The 20038-nt window shown below is 54.8% G+C and overlaps 1 protein-coding gene across 5 annotated transcripts; it reads left to right on the top strand.

The window, feature by feature from the left end:
- The first annotated feature begins 1118 nt into the window (after positions 1-1118).
- Positions 1119-19836, top strand: rev1 (REV1 DNA directed polymerase). 5 transcript variants are annotated; one of them, XM_072698532.1, is made up of 24 exons: positions 1119-1137; positions 2458-2578; positions 6578-6758; positions 7850-7916; positions 8899-9031; positions 9113-9281; positions 9418-9603; positions 9808-10532; positions 11730-11837; positions 11940-12056; positions 12205-12331; positions 12410-12538; positions 12642-12796; positions 13325-13444; positions 13782-14002; positions 15818-15990; positions 16328-16584; positions 16724-16923; positions 17445-17681; positions 17776-17875; positions 17961-18130; positions 18213-18363; positions 18494-18596; positions 18776-19836. In XM_072698532.1, exons 4-24 carry the CDS (start codon positions 7860-7862, stop codon positions 18885-18887), a joined length of 3750 nt encoding a protein of 1249 aa, XP_072554633.1. In that variant the 5' UTR covers positions 1119-1137; positions 2458-2578; positions 6578-6758; positions 7850-7859; the 3' UTR covers positions 18888-19836. The 5 variants fall into 5 exon arrangements, with proteins under 5 accessions (XP_072554633.1, XP_072554613.1, XP_072554616.1 ...); XM_072698512.1 differs by lacking the exon at positions 1119-1137 and adding an exon at positions 1576-1966; XM_072698542.1 differs by lacking the exon at positions 1119-1137 and adding an exon at positions 1577-1966 and having other exon boundaries at positions 16736-16923.
- The last annotated feature ends 202 nt before the right edge of the window (positions 19837-20038 follow it).

Here is a 20038-nt window from a genome sequence, read left to right as displayed (position 1 = left end):
ACTGGTTATTTTATAGCCGCGCGTTGGCATCTCGCCATTTCTCAATCAATTTATTCAACCTGCCAGTTTCCATGCTGGGAAATGCTTCAGTGCTCCAAATCTGGCTTATGGCTCAGCGTCCACATAAACCTTTTCCGGTTGCACGGAATACTTACTCAAAGCTAACCCTCCTTTCTTCAATGTCTGACATCCTAATGCCTTTTCTGCCCCCCTCTCCTATATATCCTCTTGTCTGCCTTGTATTCCCGCCCACATAACGACCCAACCAATGGGAGAGCAGTCATGACCTCTCACCCTCTCATCCGCGAGCTGGAACCATAGCAACAGAAGAGAGTAACAACCAGTCAGAGGAGAGCGCAGGCATCTAACAAACGCAATGAAACAGCGTAAATGAACTCTGCTGCACACACAAAGTTCCCTTGCAAGTGTTTGCCACCATTTCATGGCTCGATGTGTTGAATATTTCCACAAGTGCATTCTCATTCTACAATATGGTGCATTTTGAGTCGCGTTTACAGCAAAGCGCTCTATCAGGGACGTATCTTAATTTACTGAGCCACACTTTGGTTCGGCAAACAGTGCTTACATTTAGCAGCAGACATATATGATCAGAAGGGCGTTTGCAATATTAAACGCATTATTCAAATACAGGTCCCACCAGTCGATTTTAATATGATCTCTGTGCCTGACGAACAGCCATCATTCCCGCTAGCCCCAGTCAGACATCCAGACTTGGCAGCGTCCACATCCGTGGCATTTCCGGGTGGGATTTCTTATAAGGCGCGACCCATTTGGGGTGTCTACGATTGGCATGTACTTTCTAAGGCACTTTTAAAACTAATGAGTGAATTATTGTTGTCTAACAATAACAGCTGGGTGCAGTCGTACACAAATGTGTTTCCCCCTTCGCCAGTATGGTTATATGCAAACCAATAAATGTAATCTATAATTACAATTAATTATAATCACACCGTTATTATGAAATAAATTGGATTCCGTCGTTGTGGCTTTTAGACGTCTTGAATTCAACTCACTATGAATCCTGCCGCTCAGGCGTCCCACGAAAACAGTATTTTTATTTAAATTAGCAAAACGTTTTCCCACAATACTGAACACAATTGGGTTGCGAACGCACAGGTACGGCTTCATACCCTTCCTCAGCCATTGCACAATCTATGGTGTTTTGCGTGAAACTGATCAATTCAAATTGCATTGTTCAGCTGGAGTTATTTTTTGCATATTAATTTTTAATTGTTTTGTTGCAATTGAAAGGTGTATTTCCGGACTTCTGGATTTGTTACGTTAGTATTTAGGTCCGACGCTCTGTACTTAAATAGTTTCAGTCTTTATTTTACACAAAATGCGGTACAGAAACCGCAAAACGCAAGCCAGACTGCCGGAGAAAATAGAAACAACAAGCTCATCTAGAGAGAGAGAGAGAGAGAGAGAGAGAGGGCGGGACCGTCGATGGTCCAGTCAATGAAGCGCCGTAGGTGTGGGGCGTGCATGTGCGCGAGAGCTGCGGCGCGGATGTATCCGCGTCATGCGCAGTGCGACAGACTCGCCGCTGGGGGGAGCCCCGACACCGGCCGCCGCCGACGACGGCGCCGTCACAGTGTGACACCCTCGGGGAGGAGGGTTTGAGGCGGAAAAGCATTGAGAGGAGGAGCCGGGGAGAGGAGGGGGGAGGGCAGGAGCAGGCGGCTGGAAATGGAGTAAGAGGAAGAAGGCTGGTCGGGAGCGATCTGTGGTCCGCGCCTCGACACGCTGCGGGATCGCGATAAAACAAGCACATCCCCGGGCACGGAGCTCCGCGAGACGCCGAGAAGAAGCGCAGATACGGAGGGACGAGTGGAAAGGCAGGGCGGAGAGTGCGCAAGGCTGGCCTACGGGCACGGCGCTGGGCGCCCTGCTTTGAACAAAAAAAGGCAAAAAGATCGGGGGGAGAGAGCGAGAGACGCAGAAGGTGAGCACGGATCTGTGGGCTTTGGAGGCGGACGCGCAGCGCCGCAGGCGCGTGCCGCACGTCTGGTTCCATGTTTGGGTCCATATTTGGACTGGCGAGTCCCTGGTGCGCGTCCGCAGGACGCCCTGCCCCGCTGTCACCGCCGTGCCGCCGGGCGGGGGGTGCCAGCTGCGCTGCTACCCCTGCAACTTGCCTGTGCTTGTTTTAGCTTCACCCGTCCCGGCGCGGATCGGATCGGATCGGCTCGGTGCGGCTCTCGGACCGGGACGGACGCCGGTCGCGCTGCCTATCGGGATCGCCGTGACAGTCGCAGGCAGTGATTCAGCGGCGCTTTCGGGGGTCCCAGTTTGTAGTTCGGACTTTGTCCGGTGCGTTGTGGGATCAGGAGGTCCGGATGGCAAGCCAGGACTGACAGGTTAATTGTCTGCGCTGCTGCTGTGTGGGCAGTCGGACCGGGACAAGACGAGTAATCCGATTACCATCCGAACTAGATCCGCGGCTGGCAGCGGCGCATCTGGAAGTGTCTGCCGCATCTGGTCTCAGCCTCCTGCCCGCATCAGCCTGGGTGACCCCCACGACCTCCCGGACCCACAGAAGCCCGTTTAGACACAGGTACTGTCTGGCAAGTGGCATTTCACTGAGATTAAGAGTCATCTACTTTTAAGCACTGTGACGGGTGGAAACTGGTAGTTCCATAAATTCTTCATTTAATTCGTGAAGGTTAACTGCCTTGTTGATATTAGTAGACTAAGAAATGTAATGTTATTCATTAATTACCTGTTTACTGGAACCCAGATTCATACACCAGGGTCAGAAACCTTCAGGTTACTCCTGTGTACCTAGAAACTCTGGGACCTCTGACAAAATGTCACCTTGGCCCCCTCCCACCCAATTTTACATATAATTTTATGTATATAGGGCCCCTGTAAATTGCCGGGCCCCTGAATCTGGCAGGGTATTCGTGTCCCTCTTATTCCCCTGCTTATTTGTGTGTCCAGGTGCTGTTCAGAGTGCAGTAACATGTGTGACATGGATATTTCTGTTAATTTTTAATCTAAAAGACTATCACTCTAGGACATCCACAGAAATGTCTGTGTGGCCTGCCTGTCCGAGCACCTTCTCCTTTACCCCAAGCCTGTTGGCTCATGCGGTGCAGTTTGATGCCCCTGAGAAACTCACACGTTTCACTAATTCGTCTCGGTTCCCCTCTCCGTGCTCTTCAGCCCCCTCTGATTTCATGTCGGGCTGAGAGCTCCGGAGACGTCTCGTTGGCGGTACCAGCGGTCCCTCCATCCCCTTCCCGCTCACCCATGGGGTGTGACGCTCAGTGAGTTAGCACTTGTGCCGATGATCGGAAGGTCACTGGTTTGACTCCCGGGTCGGCAGATTGATGCCGCCGTTGGACCCCCGAGCTCCGGGGATGCTGGCTGCCTCTGCCTGTCACCCCCAAGCTCACTCTGCCTGTATGTGTGTCGGTGTGTCATGGAGAGCAAGATTGGGTAGGAAAAAAGAGAATTTCCCCACGGGGCTCAATAAAGTGTCATTAATCCATCCTGTTGGATTCACCAGGGCCTCCAATGGAACTTGGGGGGGGTGTAATTCTGGTGCTGATAGTCTATAGGGGCTGTTCAGATCAGCCTTTGACTGATGTAGGAAGTCCAGTATGGTGCCAGATTTTACATGGTCATAAAAAAAATTCCTCCCCCCATGGCCATCGGACAGCATTTGGGGTGGGGGGGCTTCCCTGCTTACTTTAAAACAAAGTTTCCCAATTGGGGAGCCCTGCTTTGAAGCTACCTTGACCTTCATTCTCCCCTTTTCCCTACCCGTCCCCCGCGTCCCCTGTCCATTCGCCTGCCCGTCCCACGTGTCCCTTGCCCGTCCAACGCCCGTCCCACGTGTCCCCTGCCCGTCCCACGTGTCCCTTGCCCGTCCAACGCCCGTCCCACGTGTCCCCTGCCCGTCCCACGTGTCCCTTGCCCGTCCAACGCCCGTCCCACGTGTCCCTTGCTCTTTCCCCTGCCCGTCCCACGCGTCTCTTGCCCATTGGCCCGCCCGTCCCACGCGTCTCTTGCCAATTGGCCCGCCCGTGCCACGCCTCTCTTGCCAATTGGCCCGCCCGTCCCACGCGTCTCTTGCCCATTGGCCCGCCCGTCCCATGCGTCCCCTTCCTTTTCCCCTTCCTTTTCCCCTGCCCATTCCCCTGCCCGTCCCCCACGTCCCCTGCCCGTCCCCCGCGTCCTCTGCCCATTCCCCTGCCCGTCCCCCGCGTCCTCTGCCCATTCGCCTGCCCGTCCCACGCGTCCCGTCCCCCACGTCCCCTGCCCGTCCCCCACGTCCCCTGCCCGTCCCCCACGTCCCCTGCCCGTCCCCCACGTCCCCTGCCCGTCCCCCACGTCCCCTGCCCATTCCCCTGCCCGTCCCCCACGTCCCCTGCCCATTCCCCTGCTCGTCCCCCACGTCCCCTGCCCATTCCCCTGCTCGTCCCCCACGTCCCCTGCCAAATCGCCTGCACGTCCCCCGCCAAATCGCCTGCACGTCCCCCACGTCCCCTGCCCATTCCCCTGCCCGTCCCACCCGTCTCTTGCCCATTCCCCTGCCCGTCCCACGCGTCCCCTGCCCGTCCCACCCGTCTCTTGCCCAATCCCCTGCCCGTCCCACGCGTCCCCTGCCCGTCCCACCCGTCTCTTGCCCATTCCCCTGCCCGTCCCACGCGTCCCCTGCCCGTCCCACGCGTCCCCTGCCCGTCCCACCCGTTTCTTGCCCATTCCCCTGCCCGTCCCACGCGTCCCCTGCCCTTCCCCCACGTCCCCTGCCCGTCCCCCACGTCCCCTGCCCGTCCCACGCGTCCTCTGCCCATTCCCCTGCCCGTCCCACGCGTCCTCTGCCCATTCGCCTGCCCGTCCCACCCGTCTCTTGCCCATTCGCCTGCCCGTCCCACGCGTCCCTTGCCCATTCGCCTGCCCGTCCCACGCGTCCCCTGCCCATTCACCTGCCCGTCCCACGCGTCCCCTGCCCATTCGCCTGCCCGTCCCACGCGTCCCCTGCCCATTCGCCTGCCCGTCCCACGCGTTCCCTGCCCATTCGCCTGCCCGTCCCACGCGTCCCCTGCCCATTCGCCTGCCCGTCCCACGCGTCCCCTGCCCATTCGCCTGCCTGTCCCACGCGTCCCCTGCCCATTCCCCTGCTCGTCCCCCACGTCCCCTGCCCATTCGCCTGCTCGTCCCCCACGTCCCCTGCCCATTCCCCTGCCCGTCCCACGAGTCCCCTGCCCATTCGCCTGCCCGTCCCCCACGTCCCCTGCCCATTCGCCTGCCCGTCCCCCACGTCCCCTGCCCATTCGCCTGCCCGTCCCCCACGTCCCCTGCCCATTCGCCTGCCCGTCCCCCACGTCCCCTGACCATTCGCCTGCACGTCCCCTGCCCATTCGCCTGCCCGTCCCCCACGTCCCCTGCCCATTCGCCTGCCCGTCCCCCACGTCCCCTGCCCATTCGCCTGCCCGTCCCCCACGTCCCCTGCCCATTCGCCTGCCCGTTCCCCACGTCCCCTGCCCCTCCCCCCTTCCCGCTTTACCTATCTGACATGCCGCCGTCTGGCTCTCCAGCTCATCAGTCCTCCTGCTCCATTCAGATTCAGCCTTATACTTGAGGGGGGGAATGCGAGTGTCCGCCGTGGGGACCAGTACAGAGTGTGGCACTGTGGAGCACGTCTCTGGCCCCAGCCCGCATGCAGGAGGAGCGTGTCCTGCTGACCCCCCCGCAGCAGGCAGTGCGAGTGCTTTGTTCTCCTTGGTGATTGATGGACGTGCCTGAGAGCCTCATCCCGGCTTAATGGTGGAGGGGGGGAGAGCCAGGATCCTTTATGCCTTTTGTTGACAGAGGGAAACGCTCCCGCCTGAAAAGGCCCGGAGCATTAAAATAAGCTGCAGACTGAATGACATGTAGCGGGGGGCGGAGCTCCCGCGTGGCCGACGCTCTAAGTGGTGCTCTGCTGCACGCGATTGGCTTTTGATCGCCGCGCAGCACGCCGAGCTGTGGGGCTTCAGCAAGGTGCCGTCTGTGGGGTTGGGGGATCACAAAGTGCAGGGGTGGCTCCTCTGGGCACGCGCGTCGCTGTCAGAGCCTGCTCAACAGGGGGCGCCGTCAGGCACGTCTCTGGGGAGAGGTGCCAGGTGTGAACGTCTCTCCTTGTGTGAAGCCTCCATGTCTTCTAAAATGACACGTCCGAGAGGCTTTCCGGAGAATTCCACACTCAGGCGACTACGAGTGCCACCCTGTCCCTGTCCCTGTGGACCGTAGCTGTACGGCGTGTCTGTACTGCACGGGCAGATCGGCCTGATGCAGACTCCTCCAGGCTTGGCTGCTCAGGTCCCAGCCCAGGAACAGGATCCACATGTTCTGTGGACTGAGACGGACCTCCGGTCCTGAATGACGTGGTCCCAAACTCCGGTTCCACCCTGTCAGTGATACCTTTCCGTGGAAGATGTTTTTAAACACTGGACCTGAGAATGTGGATTCTAACCTCCCTCTCTCTCTCTCTCTCTCTCTCTCTATCTCTCTCTCACTCTCTCTGTCTGTCTCTCTCTCTCTCTCTCTCCTCTCCTCTCCACAGGATCTTAACCAAATCTCACTGTGGAGGTTGATCTCCTTAGCTTGAGGCCGTTTTCTTGCACGTGTGTGTGTGTGTGTGTGTGTATGTGTACATGTAAGCGTGTGCGAGCCGAACGGAGAGAACAAACGAGCGTGACCAGAGTCCTAGCGTCTCTCGGAGGGCATGACCCACGGTGACCCAGGTAAGTGGCCGACATCTCCTCTCATGTACCCCAGCTGCCACTCAGGCGACGAGGACGAACGGACCGAACCCCGTGAGACTGTGATGATGGCTGTAGAGAGTCACACTGCTAAACATCTCCAGCCTTGTGTCTCTCATTGTTTGGTGATTAGGGTTATTTTAGGGATACTGCCCCCCCCCCCCACCCCCCATGCATTTCAGTCTAGCTTGGCTGGGACCTTGCTCTTAAAAACAAAATGTCCCAGTCGTGAGGTATAAGTCACGTCTCTGTTTGTTTGCACTGGGTAGTTTTAAGCAGAATACTGGGGTTTTGCTGTGTTTAACCCCCCCCCAAACGCCCCCCCGCCATCTGTGTGCCGTGCCCTGCTTCACTCCCAACGAAGCATCTCTTAATGAGCTGGGATCCGTTCCACCCCCCCCCCCCACCTCTGGCCAAAAAGGCAGCGTCTTCACAGAGTGTCTCCCACCCTGGGACTGGGACTGGCAGGGGTCAGCGGCAAGGCTGCCGGGGGCAGGGGGGGGGAGATTTAGCTCCAGGACGAGGCTGCCACTGACCCGTAACGGCCTGGCACGACCAAAAACACGGCGGTGACACGCCAGCGTCCACCAGCTCCCCGTGTCACGGTTTCCACAGCGACGCGCGGCGAGCTGTGCCAGGAGCACAGTGGGCGCTTTGTCAACTGGCCGCACGTCACCTGCTACACGGGGGGCCAAGCCTGGGGGCGGTTGGAGGCGGGGTGGGTGTCCGTGTGGGTGTCTGTGTCCATTTGTTAGTGAAGCAGAGCGAGGAACAGTCCAAGTCTCTCCCGCTGAATGTTTACAAACACTGGCAGATGGAATATGCCCTTCAAACCTCTGTCCCAGCTCTGCCTTACCCAATTAAAACATTTCCTTTGTATTTATGCAATTTCATTGGACAATGGAAGGATGGGCGGAGCTTATTCCTTATAAGGGAAAGAGGACAGTGGGAAGCCAGGGTTTGGAGTATGGGATGTAGCGGGTCTGACGCGTGCAGGCTGCCTATTTCCTGCCTTAGCTGGCCTCGCGCTGGGATTTGGTGTCTCTTCACGCCTCTGGCTGCTCTCTCCACAGACATTTCAGTATGAGTCGAGGCGGCTGGAGGAAGAGGGCCAGTGAGGATGACGGCTGGGGGGGCAGGGTGAGTGCCGCTCGCCCGCGCGGGGGGACGTGGTTTTTAAGGCACGGCAAGGAGAGCTGTTCCTCACCTCTATGGATTTTAATGGCCTTTTCGGTTATCTAGGCACTGCCTGTCTCTGGGGTGGGGGGGGGGGGGGGGCTGTCATTTCAGGGGGGCCATCGAGTTCTGAGATATACTGTGTCTCTCCCAGTTTTTCTCAGCAGAGATTCGTCTTGGACTTTTTCTGTGCAACATCTGAAAAATATGATGGATAATACAGATATCCGGAATATTGGAAAAATATCAGCTGATGACACTCTGTGGCATATTAGCACGCAAGTGTCAATATTCAATATCAAGTCGATGATATCCAAATTAGGGGCCAGTTTCAATACATGTATGTACAGAATTACTTTTCAATACATGGATTTAATGACTTTTTGATTATGCTTGTGGAACAGACAAGTTGTAGTTTCCTTTTTAGAATCCACACCCTAGGAATCTTACTGGAGCACAAAAGTTGGCAAGGCAGACTTAAACCAGGAAGTGGATTCATTAACATGCAGAGGATTATGGTAACTGTAGTTTGAGGTAGCATAGGAACTTATTATGACATCGAACACTTTACACTTGAAGAAACACAGTGACGTCTGCTAATAGGTTTGTGCTAAAAAGGATAAATTGTTGGGCTGACAAAGCTCCGTGTTTCAGTTTTTGTTAGACGCATTAGTCACGTGTCAAATGGTTCTTAACTGAAGGTCTTACACACATTAGACTTGCACTCGTGTTGAGTAGACGGAATGTACACATGACGTGAAAACACACGGTATGAAGGCGTGTGAGTATCGAGAGACAGGGTGCAAGCCTTCATCTCAGTCATCCTCATAATAGCTTTTCCGGCTGCCATGGCAATGGGGACTCGCTGAAGTCGGGGGTCCGCCCGCCCCCCCCGCTTTCTGGGTTCCTTACGTGTGCTTCTGTGGGGTTTCCGGCTCCCCTCCAGGGGAGGTACATGGCCGCCAAGGTCTCCAAGCTGGAGGAGCAGTTTAAGCAGGACGCCCCCCGGGAGAAGCAGAAGGAGGGCGGCTCCTCCAGCATCTTCAGCGGTGTGGCCATCTACGTCAACGGCTACACGGGTAAGCCCCTCCCTCGCCCTCGCGGGAAGTGCTGCGGTCCGGCTCCGCCCAGCTCATGGCTCTGTCACGCCCCCCCCGCAGATCCCAGCGCAGACGAGCTGCGCAGACTGATGATGCTGCACGGTGGACAGTACCATGTGTACTACTCGCGCTCCAAGACCACGCACATCATCGCCACCAACCTCCCAAACACCAAAATCAAGGAGTTGCGGGGAGAGAAGGTGGTACGGCCTGACTGGATCACCGACAGGTGTGTGCGTGTAGCTGTTAGTCTTGGCGATCGTTAGCGCTTGTTCACATGAGGCCCACTTCCGGTGTCACTTCCTCACAGACTTCCTGGAACATTAATTTAAAATAGTCAGACTCTCCTTTTTACCTTCCCCCAGCATTAAGGCAGGCCACCTCCTCTCGTACCTGAAGTACCAGCTCTATACCAAGCAGAAGGGGCTGAGTTTTCCCAGTATACACCTGGGACAGGAACATGATGGGCCAGGCCACTCCCACTACCAGTCTGGCCACACCCCCAAACATATTGGCCACGCCCCCAGTTTGACACATCAAGACTTCAGGCTGTAAGTATGGGAAATACTGGTCGCCTCCATATTAATCTGATATGTTAATGTTTCATTAATGTTACACAGTCCAAACCAGCGTAATGAAATTATTGAAGTCTGTGTCATATCATAGTGTTTTACTGTTATTTCACTGATCGTCTATTTTAAATATAGATTTTCACCTTTGTTCTTCACTATAACTCACTATAGATTGTCCTACAGGAATGGGACAGACCTGAGTTTGGGCCTGAGACTGAATGGGATGCAGAAGGTGGGAGGTGACCCCCCCAGCCTGGGACCCTCCTCCATGGAAGGAGCCCTGGAGCGGACTTTCACCAATGGCCACAGCCACCCTATGAATGGTGCCTTAAAACCCCATGACCCAATGCAGGGACCGATCCCACAGGATGACTGGCTGAGCCAGAGGCCCCGGGCCCCGCCCCCTGACTCTCATGTCATTGGTACAGTGGAGACTACTCATCTGCTGCCCCCTGGTGGTCAGACGATATCCCCACAGGACATGACTCGCCGGGTTCTGAGACCTGAAGCAGGCAGTACCCAGGCACGTACACCCCAGCCTTCAGACCCAAAGCCACCCCCGGTGCAGAAACTGCACCCTCAGGCTGGCAACCCTGAGGGACCCCCTACCCCCACGCGAAGCGTGGGCAGATTCCGGCTCAATGGGGCCCAGCATCTTACGCCCCAATGTTTGAACCCACCTCCACATGTTACCTTGAACCCTGGCGACTCCTTAGGTGGTGAGCAGGTCATGGGAACGGACTCTATCTCCGAGTACTACTCTCACTCCCGCCTGCATCACATCTCCACCTGGCGCAGCGAGTTCTCGGAGTATGTCAGTTCCCTGCAGTACCGGACCCAGGCAACAGGGGGCACCAACTTTCCCGGGCGGGAGCGCCTAAGGCGTCAAAGGATGGCTCACGGTGCAGGTATTTCAACATGACACCTTGATTTCTGTCTTGTGGTTTTCTATTTCGATTTATTCTGCTTAACGTACTGCTGCCACTACTTCACTTACTGGCTGGACCAGGGGTGGCCAGTCTTACCGGCAAAGGGCCGCTGTGTATGCAGGTTGTCACTGCAACTCCCTAATTAGGTCACTAATTAGAGGGCTGATTGGCTGAAGAGTCCTCACACCTGGGTTCGAACAGCTGACCTACAGGTTATCCCAAAAACCTGCATACACACCGGCCCTTTGCCGATAAGATTGCCCCCCCCCCCCCCCCGGGCTAGACTCTGCTAGATGTAAGAAGTTAGAAGTAATCCATGAGTGGTATTTTAATGCATTTTCACGGGGACATTACGAGAGAACAAGCAGGAATATTACTTGTAGTGAGAAGCCATTGATGCATTTTTAAGTTTAGTTTACATATTATGTTTCAAAGAATTCAGGTACAATTTCACTTTGCAACAGGTACAATGACCACATTGAATAAAAATAACAATTCAAATTTCTTGGTATATTTTGTAATGCTTTAAAACGGTAACAGGACATGCCAACAAATGAATATACTGCATCTTTAACATTATCATCATAAATGTGAGTAATATAGAGCTCCTCCTCCTCTTTGATTCTGATGCATCCCCTGGGTGATCTATCAACCGTTATTCTCCACAGAAAGCTCTCTACCTCGTACACAGATTTCAGCTTTAAATTATAATATGCTTCTCATCTACCCCCAAAATGGTAGACCTCATTAATAAATCAGTCAGCCTCCTCTCTCTGTTAGTTTGTCAGAATGTGGGCTTAGCCCGTTGTCGCAGAATTCGCCACATTTCCAAACCTGCTGCGTTCACCCTTTCCTGGAAGTGGATAGGAGGCCCAAGTATCCCAGAATACACTGGGCTTAGACCCTTCTTAAGAGCTTTGCTGCTGATTCCACTGCTGTGCTGAGTTGAGACAAGCTTTGCTGAGTCAGGCTTATTTAGGAAGAAGCTTCAGCTGGGTGGGTACATGTCAGAGTCATGTGTCTCTGACTCTCTGGGTGTCTGACTGGGTTTTTCTCTGGGTCTCTCTGACTCTCTGGGTGTCTCAGTCTCTCTCTGACTCTGGGATTCTCTGACTCTCTGGGTCTCTCTCTGACTCTCTGGGTCTCTCTCTGACTCTCTGGGTGTTCCTGCCCCAGGTTCCCTGACCCCTCCAGGCCCTCAGGCACGACAGCCCTGCATCCTGCACGTGGACATGGACTGCTTCTTCGTGTCGGTCGGGATCCGACACAGACCGGACCTGAAGGGTGAGGCCCCGCCCACTAACACCCAAACATCTCGTATTCCTGCCCTGCTCCCTTCCAGCCACTGACCGGTCAGTCATACACAGAACCCCACCTCCTCTTTAGGGAAACCAGTTGCCGTGACGAGTAACCGAGGGCGGGGGCAAGTGGCCAAGCGCCCGGGGGCCAACCCCCAGCTGGAGTTGCGGTATTACCAACAGAAGCTGAACCCCAAGCGGGCAGGTGAGGGCACCTTCAGCAGTGCGCTCTGGATCTCACTCGCTCCCGGGGAAGACGAAGCGCAGTGCCTGTGGCGGCTGGAGCAGGTGCCTGGGTCTCAGGTGAATACCGGGAGACCATATGGTGACTCGTGCGCCTCTTCGTCACACAGAGAAGGGAGACGGTGACCTGGAGGTGACCCCCTCTCCGGAGAGCCCGAACACCTCCCCGGCGGGGGCCGAGCAGGACCCGGTCGCCCTCTCCATGGCTGAGATCGCCTCCTGCAGCTATGAGGCCAGGTAGGCCACGCCCCTCCAAGTGCGCCGGCTCATTGGCTGAGTGGCTGACTGATGACCGCGCCCCCACCCCTCCTAAAGGCAGGCGGGAGTCAGAAACGGCATGTTCTTCGGCCAGGCCAAGCAGCTGTGTCCAGGTCTGCAGGCAGTGCCTTACGACTTTGAGGCCTACAAGGAGGTGGCTACGGCCATGTACGAGACCCTAGCCAGGTACCCGCCGCCTCCTCTCCCCGTACGCGGCGTGTCCAGTCCTCCTTGTCGTCCGTGACTGCCATTAAAGCCCCTCCCCACCCCCCCCCGCCATCATTTCCAGCTACACCCACCACATCGAGGCTCTGAGCTGCGACGAGGCCCTGATGGACGCCACCTCCCTGCTAGCGGAGCTGTCAGTCTCGCCCCACGACCTCGCCGCCGCCATCCGGGCAGACGTGCGGGAGCGGACGGGGTGCAGCGCGTCCGTGGGCATGGGTCAGTACGCTCACACGTCCGCACACACACACAGGACCATCACAAATGCACGCGGCACCTGAGAAACGACTGAAAAGTCCTATAGCCCAACTAGTACTACATTGTACTAACAATACAAAGGTTGTGGGTTCAAATCCCAGCTAGTGCACATACATTGCAACCATTCTACTGTAAATTGCTTTGGATAAAAGCGTGAGATGAATAAATACTAAAAATGAAATGAAAACCAGTATCGACTGGGTTGAGGTTCCATTTACCTTCCTTGCAAAAGTCATACAACCATTTAGAGCAGTGAGGAGGTGCAGTAGCAGTCTGCATTGAGGAGGTGCAGTAGCAGTCTGCATTGAGGAGGTGCAGTAGCAGTCTGCATTGAGGAGGTGCAGTAGCAGTCTGCATTGAGGAGGTGCAGTAGCAGTCTGCATTGTGAAAGTGTTACTTTTAAGTCCAAATTCATATGCTATCAGACCACCAGGCCCCCCCTCATACATATTAGCTCCAGTTCTGATGTTCCTCCCCCCTTCCCCCCAGGTTCAAACATTCTGCTGGCCAGAATGGCGACTCGGAAGGCCAAACCGGATGGCCAGTACTACTTAAAGTCGGAGGAAGTGGACGACTTCATCAGAGATCAGTCTGTAACCAACCTGCCTGGTGAGAACTGCGCCCCCTGGTGGTTGCTTACTGTCTAATTCTGGAAAAAGAGATTTAATGCCTGCATATGTCACAAAATATGGGAGTATATTTCAAAATGGGGAATCCTGGTTCAAAGCTCGCTAGAGGTTATTCTTAATGAAGGTCATTTGGATAACAGCTGTTCACCTTTACAGAAAATTACAGCCTTTATTCAGCCAGCATCTCATACCGTGTCCCACAGTTATATTGTGTATAACAATATTAAAATCTAATGGACCAGGGGGGAGTAGCCCTTTTTTTTGGCAGATGATATAAGGATGACTCCGCCCCCTGCCTGTGATTGGTCTTCGTGCAGGTGTGGGCCGGACCATGGGATTCCGGCTGGCCTCATTGGGCGTGCGCTCCTGTGGAGACCTGCAGCAGCTGTCCATGTCCAGGCTGCAGCGAGAGTTCGGGCCTCGGACAGGTCAGACTCTGTTTCGTTTTTGCCGCGGCCTGGACGACCGGCCCGTAAGGAGCGAGAAGGAGAGGAAGTCTGTGTCGGCGGAGATGAACTACGGGATCCGCTTCACGCAGGTCAGTGTTGCTCACATGTTAAAATATATGAATATTATCGTTTATATTGGCGATTCTCAACCTTCTTCTGTGCTGATTTATGATCAGATTTCCCAGCCCCAGTACTAGAATTAACCTATATAAACGGGTCTTGGTTCTGCAAATGCTTAGCGCAAATCTATTGAACACTTAACCAATCCAAGAAGCCAAACCATGGATTCTTAATTTAAAATTCACTGGCGCATCCAATCAGGTTTGTGTGATAGGCATTGATTGGTGTAAATTGCAGAGTGCACTGTATGTTTGATCATAGGGTTAATTTAAACCTATACCTGATATAGGGTCACAACTGAGCTGGTATGGTAACAATTGGGTCACAGTGCAAAAAGGTCAAGAACCACTTGGATTTAATAAAATTCATTCATTCATAGTTTTCATTCATAACCCAGTTTTGTTTTAGTTGGCTACTTATGAAAAAAATCAGTTTTTTGATGGATTTCTGCCATTTCCTTCTCCATCCATCATATTTTGTTTTGGTTTACAAATTATTTGTTTGTTTGTTTGTTTATACTCAGTGACAAAAAAGTTAAGCACCCAGAAGTAATTGTCTGATTTGGATGTAATTTGGTACTCGTGCAGACCAGCGATGGGGTGTAAATGATTCGATTTGCAAGGAGCTGGCACGTCTAGTCACCAGACACAGAGGACACCTCATAGACGCATTAGACAGCGTTACCAGCGCTTGCCGGAGTCTGGTAGGGGCCGCATTGTGGGTTTGTGAAATTGCCCGGCATGTGGGGCATGCAGATGTCACAGTCGCCGATGTTGGAACCAATGGGCACGTGAGAGTAGCCACGCACGTCGAGAAGGTTCCGGTCACCCAAGAACGACCACACCCAGGGAGGATCGTCGTGTTGTGTGCCAAGCATTACAGAACCCCATGACATCTGCGCCTGCCATCCAGACACAGGAATTGGACTCTCTGCAGCACCCTGTGTCATCCTGCACAGTGTCTCGACGACTGGCATCAGCCGGACTACGCGTTCACACCAGCGCAGAGACGGCTGTGTCTGGAGTGGTGCCGTAACCGGGAGGCATGGACTGATGATGAACGCCGTCTTTCCATGTTCAGTGATGAATCTCGGTTCTGCATTACCACGGACGACCGTCGGTTGCGCGTATGGCGGCGCCGAGGGGAGAGAACCAATCCTGCCGATGCTGTGGAGAGACACACCGGCGTTACTGCTGGCATCGTGATGTGGGGATCCAGAGGGTATGAGTGATTCGGGGAACCCCGACGGCACAGTCTTACCCCTCCTGAGACAGCACCCTGGCACAGTCTTTCAGCAAGACTACGCCCGTCCACACATGGCACGTATGTCTATGGGCTGCCTGTGTCGTGTTGAGGTCCTCCCGTGCCCAGCCAGGTCCCCCAATCGAACACGTGTGGCATCAGCTCGGACGTCAACTCAGATCCAGTGCCAATCTGCAGGATCTCGAGGGCCAGTTACAGCAGCTGTGGGCCGACTTGTCGCAGGAGAGGATACAACGGCTGTTCAACTCCCTTCCGCATCGCCGCATGTATCCTGGTCCATGGAGGTGCCACACCCTACTGACATGGGATCAGCAGTGTGCCCATACTGCCAACTCTGTTGTCCGTTTGGTCTGATATTATAATCATTGCGATACAGTCACATGACCTTTCACTGCGTGCAGATTCATTTCATTTCCACCACTCTGTCTGGGTGCTTAACTTTTTTTGTCACTGAGTGTGTGTTAGCTGTTACTAACCCTGCCTTGGCAGCACAGTGGATCAGTTGCCTTTCTCACCATTAGGTGGCAGAAGCGGAGACCTTTCTGAGCAAACTGTCACAGGAGGTGCAGCGGCGGCTGCAGGCCTCTCAGCTGCGCGGACGCAGGATCACACTGAAGGTGATGGTGCGCAAAGCAGGGGCCCCGCTGGAGCCGGCCAAGTTCGGGGGACACGGCATCTGCGACTCGCTGGGCAGGTCCGTGCGGCCGCTACATGCTAACACGTTAGCACGCACCTGCTGACAGCAGAGTGAAGTCACTCAGACACACACGCTGCCATCCAGAGGCACCGCCGAACTTTGGAGATGACCATTCCGCCGGTTTGGTTCCTCTTAAATCCTCTTATTGACTGCTGACATTTCCTGGCGAGCATCGTTATTGAGTTCAGATCTGCACTTTATTGCCTGCTTTTATCCGCGCCGTCTGGGCTGAATTTTAAAAACTGTCATCTGTCATATCACTGTTGCGTAGACCTGAGCACGGTTGCTATGGATACCATTGTCCCCCCCCTCCACCCCCACCCCCACCCCATAGGACCGTGACTATAGAAAAGCCCACAGGCTGCGCCCAGGTGATCGCGGCAGAAGCCATCCGGCTCTTCCAGGCCATGAAGCTGAATGTGACGGACGTGCGGGGAGTGGGCCTCCAGGTCCAGCAGCTGGTCCCCTCCCACTCCGGGCCGCCGGGTTCCCCGGGTCCAGCAGGGGGCGCCGGCCAGCCCCGTCGCTCCATCAGAGACATGCTGCTCGTCCAGAGGCCTCCTCATCCCGACAGGCACAGATCCAGCACAGGTCAGGGGTCTTTCTATAAGGGCAGAGCGGCAGTCTTTGTGTGTATGTTTTAGGTCATGTTCTTGTGTTTTTAGTAGCTGTCGCAACAAGCTGTTTAGCATCATGAAGTTTAAAACCTTTACATCCCATCCACCCCAAGTTTCTGTTTCAGATGCACCTGCTCCAGACAGTCCATTAGACAAAGGCAAGGAGCCTACAGCCACACAACTGGTCCCAGGAGAACCAGCGCCAGGCACCAGCAAGGGGGCGTCCCAACCGCGGCACAACGGAAGTCTGCACACTCCCAGGCATGTAAGGAAGCGCCTGGACCTCAGCATCGAGGTGCCGTCGCCCTCGCAGGTGAGCCCGCCGCCCGTACGCAGGCCGGCGGTGATGTGTCCGCCCGTACGCAGGCCGCGGTGATGTGTCCGCCCGTACGCAGACCGCGGTGATGTGTCCGCCCGTACGCAGACCGCGGTGATGTGTCCGCCCGTACGCAGACCGCGGTGATGTGTGTCACACACCTGCAACACAGATACTGTGGCTTTCAGGGTGGAAAGTGTGACTGATAGTCAAACAATAGTTGAATAGTCATGCTGTCACCTTTTAGATCAGAGCTGAGTCAGTCTGCGAAGGTTTTGGCTGTGAATGGCTCTTAAATCCAGTGGCTGAGCCCAGCCCCCCACCTCAGGTCCCACATGATTAAAATTTGCAATTTGTCAGGGGTGGGGTCCCCATGATAAAATTAGCTAGGAGGAGGAATGAAATGGGACAAACAGCTAAATGATTTTAGAAAAATTATGTTTCTGGGGGGCTGAGACAAAAACGAGCCACTTCCATTACATTTAGACTCAGTGTAAGAATAAAGCTCCCCCCCCCAGGTGGATCGCTCCGTGCTGGAGGCGCTGCCAGCTGAGCTGAGGGAGCAGGTGGAGCGCTCCTGGGGTTGCAGGGAGGAGCAGGCTGCCAGCCCCCCCCCAGCCCCAGCCCCAGCCCCAGCCCCAGCCCCAGCATCTAGCTTCACCCAGTCTACGCGAAGGCTGATTCTACAGATACCGGGCCAGCAGGGCCAGACAGACCCGAGCGACATCGTGCTGGCCTTGCCGGACTTCTCGCAGGTAGGCGCCCGGCTGCTCCTCACACACTCTGTGTTCGCCTGTCAGGCCTGGCTTGAGGATCCGTCACGCCGCATGCATCACCCCCTCCCCTCAGGTTGATCCGGAGGTGCTCGCTGCCCTCCCCCAGGAGCTCCAAGATGAGCTACGCTCAGCATATAAGCGCAGAGACACAGTGCACCCCCAGGGCACCGTGGGTAAGAAATCCAGCGACCATGCCATTTGGAGCAGAGCTTCGCCCCCTAGTGGTGGGAATGTCAGCGTGTCACTTCATCCCTGCAGTGGAGTCCAGGAACCCGCTTCTGCAGCTGAGGCAGGCGGCTGCGGGACGGGCCAAGCGCCGCTACAAACGGAAGAACATGAGTCCCGCCAAAGGGCATCTCTATGGAAACAGCCCCGCCAAGAGCAGCCCGGCCAAGCCGGTCACGCACCCACACACGGAGGCCCTGAAGGTGGGTGTTTAAGCAGCAGAGCTGGCTGCAGGGGCGTCGTCCAAGCTGCCGGGCTCGTTTGACCTCCGCTTCTCTACCTCAGCTTGAGAACGGGCCCTCAACATCGTCCCTGAACCCAGACATGCAGGAAAAGCTGGTGAAAGTCGAGGCCCGTCCTGGTCCCACGCTGGCTGGAGCCTGCGAATTCCCCGATATCAGGACACTGCTGAAGGAATGGGTCACTACCATCCCAGGTACTGCACCGGGGGGGGGGGGTCATTGCTGGAACCAGATACCCAACTTTCTGGTTCTTCTACTGCAGCTGGTTGAGAACAAGTAATATACCGTCATGTGGCGTGACAGTAACCTATTCTGTCGTCTCAGAACCCATGGAAGAAGACATCCTGCAGGTAGTGAAGTACTGCACTGAGCTGGTGGAGGACAAAGACCTGGAGAAGCTCGACCTTGTCATCAAGTACATGAAGAGGTAAGCAGTTACCTTCTGCTGGGCGGGAGGCAGGACTGTCATACTGAAAACTCAACTAATTAAGCCCTCACACAATAGGTCCACTCAGTGTGTTTTAGCAGGATTGTTGAAGGCCTTTTGAAGGTTAGGGCAATTAGTCTCAGTTCATGTCCTTTGTGATGTTGCCCCCTTGTGGCCAGGCTGATGCAGCAGTCCGTGGAGTCGGTGTGGAACATGGCCTTCGACTTCATACTTGACAACGTGCAGGTGGTGATCCAGCAGACGTATGGGAGCACCCTGAAGATCACATAGGACCTCCACTGCCCACCCCCCCTTCCAGTGGCTGGGGTGTGAATGGGCCATGAAAAAGGCTCCACGGTGGAGACCACTGCAGAAAGGTGGTGGGGGACAACAGGAAGATCCCTCAAGTGGAACGATCCATGAAGAGTCATGATTGGACGAGCATCCAGAAGCCCTTTGCTACCAGGTCCATCCTCTCAGCCAATAATGGTCCTAGAGCTTGGAGCTACAGACAGGGGCCTCAGCTGGATGGTGACCTATTGTCTGCACTGTGCTATCATGGTTATAAAACAGACAGAAAAAAATGCTCTTTCAGGGCATTCGTTCCATAAGTCAGACCCCCTTTTCCCCCCTTTTTCTTTTGCAGAACGAAGTGCCAAAATTTCATTACCAGTGCATGTAAATAATGGTTCACAGGCTCTTGTAGTTCATTATTGTATCTGATAGGAAGTTTGTTCATATGGAAAGTTTTATTGGTTTTTACAGTGCAGCGTAATAAAGAGATGTATTTTAGCTCTGCCCCGTTTATCAGTAGTGCATTTGTTGCGATGGAAGGCGAGAGGATACAGCCCCACTCGGATGTGACGAGGACAGATTGATGTCACCCTCTTGCCCCACTATGGTGCCGAATTAGATTCTGCCCCAACTCCAAAAGACTGGCCCCAGAGATGATCGCCTCAAACCACAAGGCTGCACAGCGACAGACAGGATGGCACACGGCTAACATGCCATGTGGCTCTGTTATTCCCCACCCCCCCCACGCACACACACACTAAAGAACAGGCAGAACCGTGACGGACTGCAGCTCTGCGTTTATAAACTGGCGACGGCGCTGAAGAGAAGGGCTTCAAGCCACTCACAGGACCCTGCATAAACGTTTCTGTGCCTGGAGACCAAATGCTGTGATACCATTTGTATGTTTTCTAAGAGAGATTATTAATAAATGAACCTGGCAAACTTCGCTCTGGAGTGCAGCTGCCTTGTGTTACATAAGAAAAGGGTTTTTTCCCCCCTGCTAAATCCTCTTGTGCATCTATTATACACCTAAACCAGGGGAACGCTTTTGGCAGACAACGGTCAGACACAATTTAATCTGGTCCCCCAGAAAAAACTGTCACTGATAGAATGTGGATCACAGGGAAAAATAATCGTGTACCACCGCT

The sequence above is a fragment of the Paramormyrops kingsleyae genome, chromosome 1 (assembly GCF_048594095.1).
Source record: "Paramormyrops kingsleyae isolate MSU_618 chromosome 1, PKINGS_0.4, whole genome shotgun sequence".
Classification (NCBI taxonomy): domain Eukaryota; kingdom Metazoa; phylum Chordata; class Actinopteri; order Osteoglossiformes; family Mormyridae; genus Paramormyrops; species Paramormyrops kingsleyae.
Note: the sequence above shows the minus strand (reverse complement) of the source record. Positions and strands in the feature narration are given on the sequence as shown.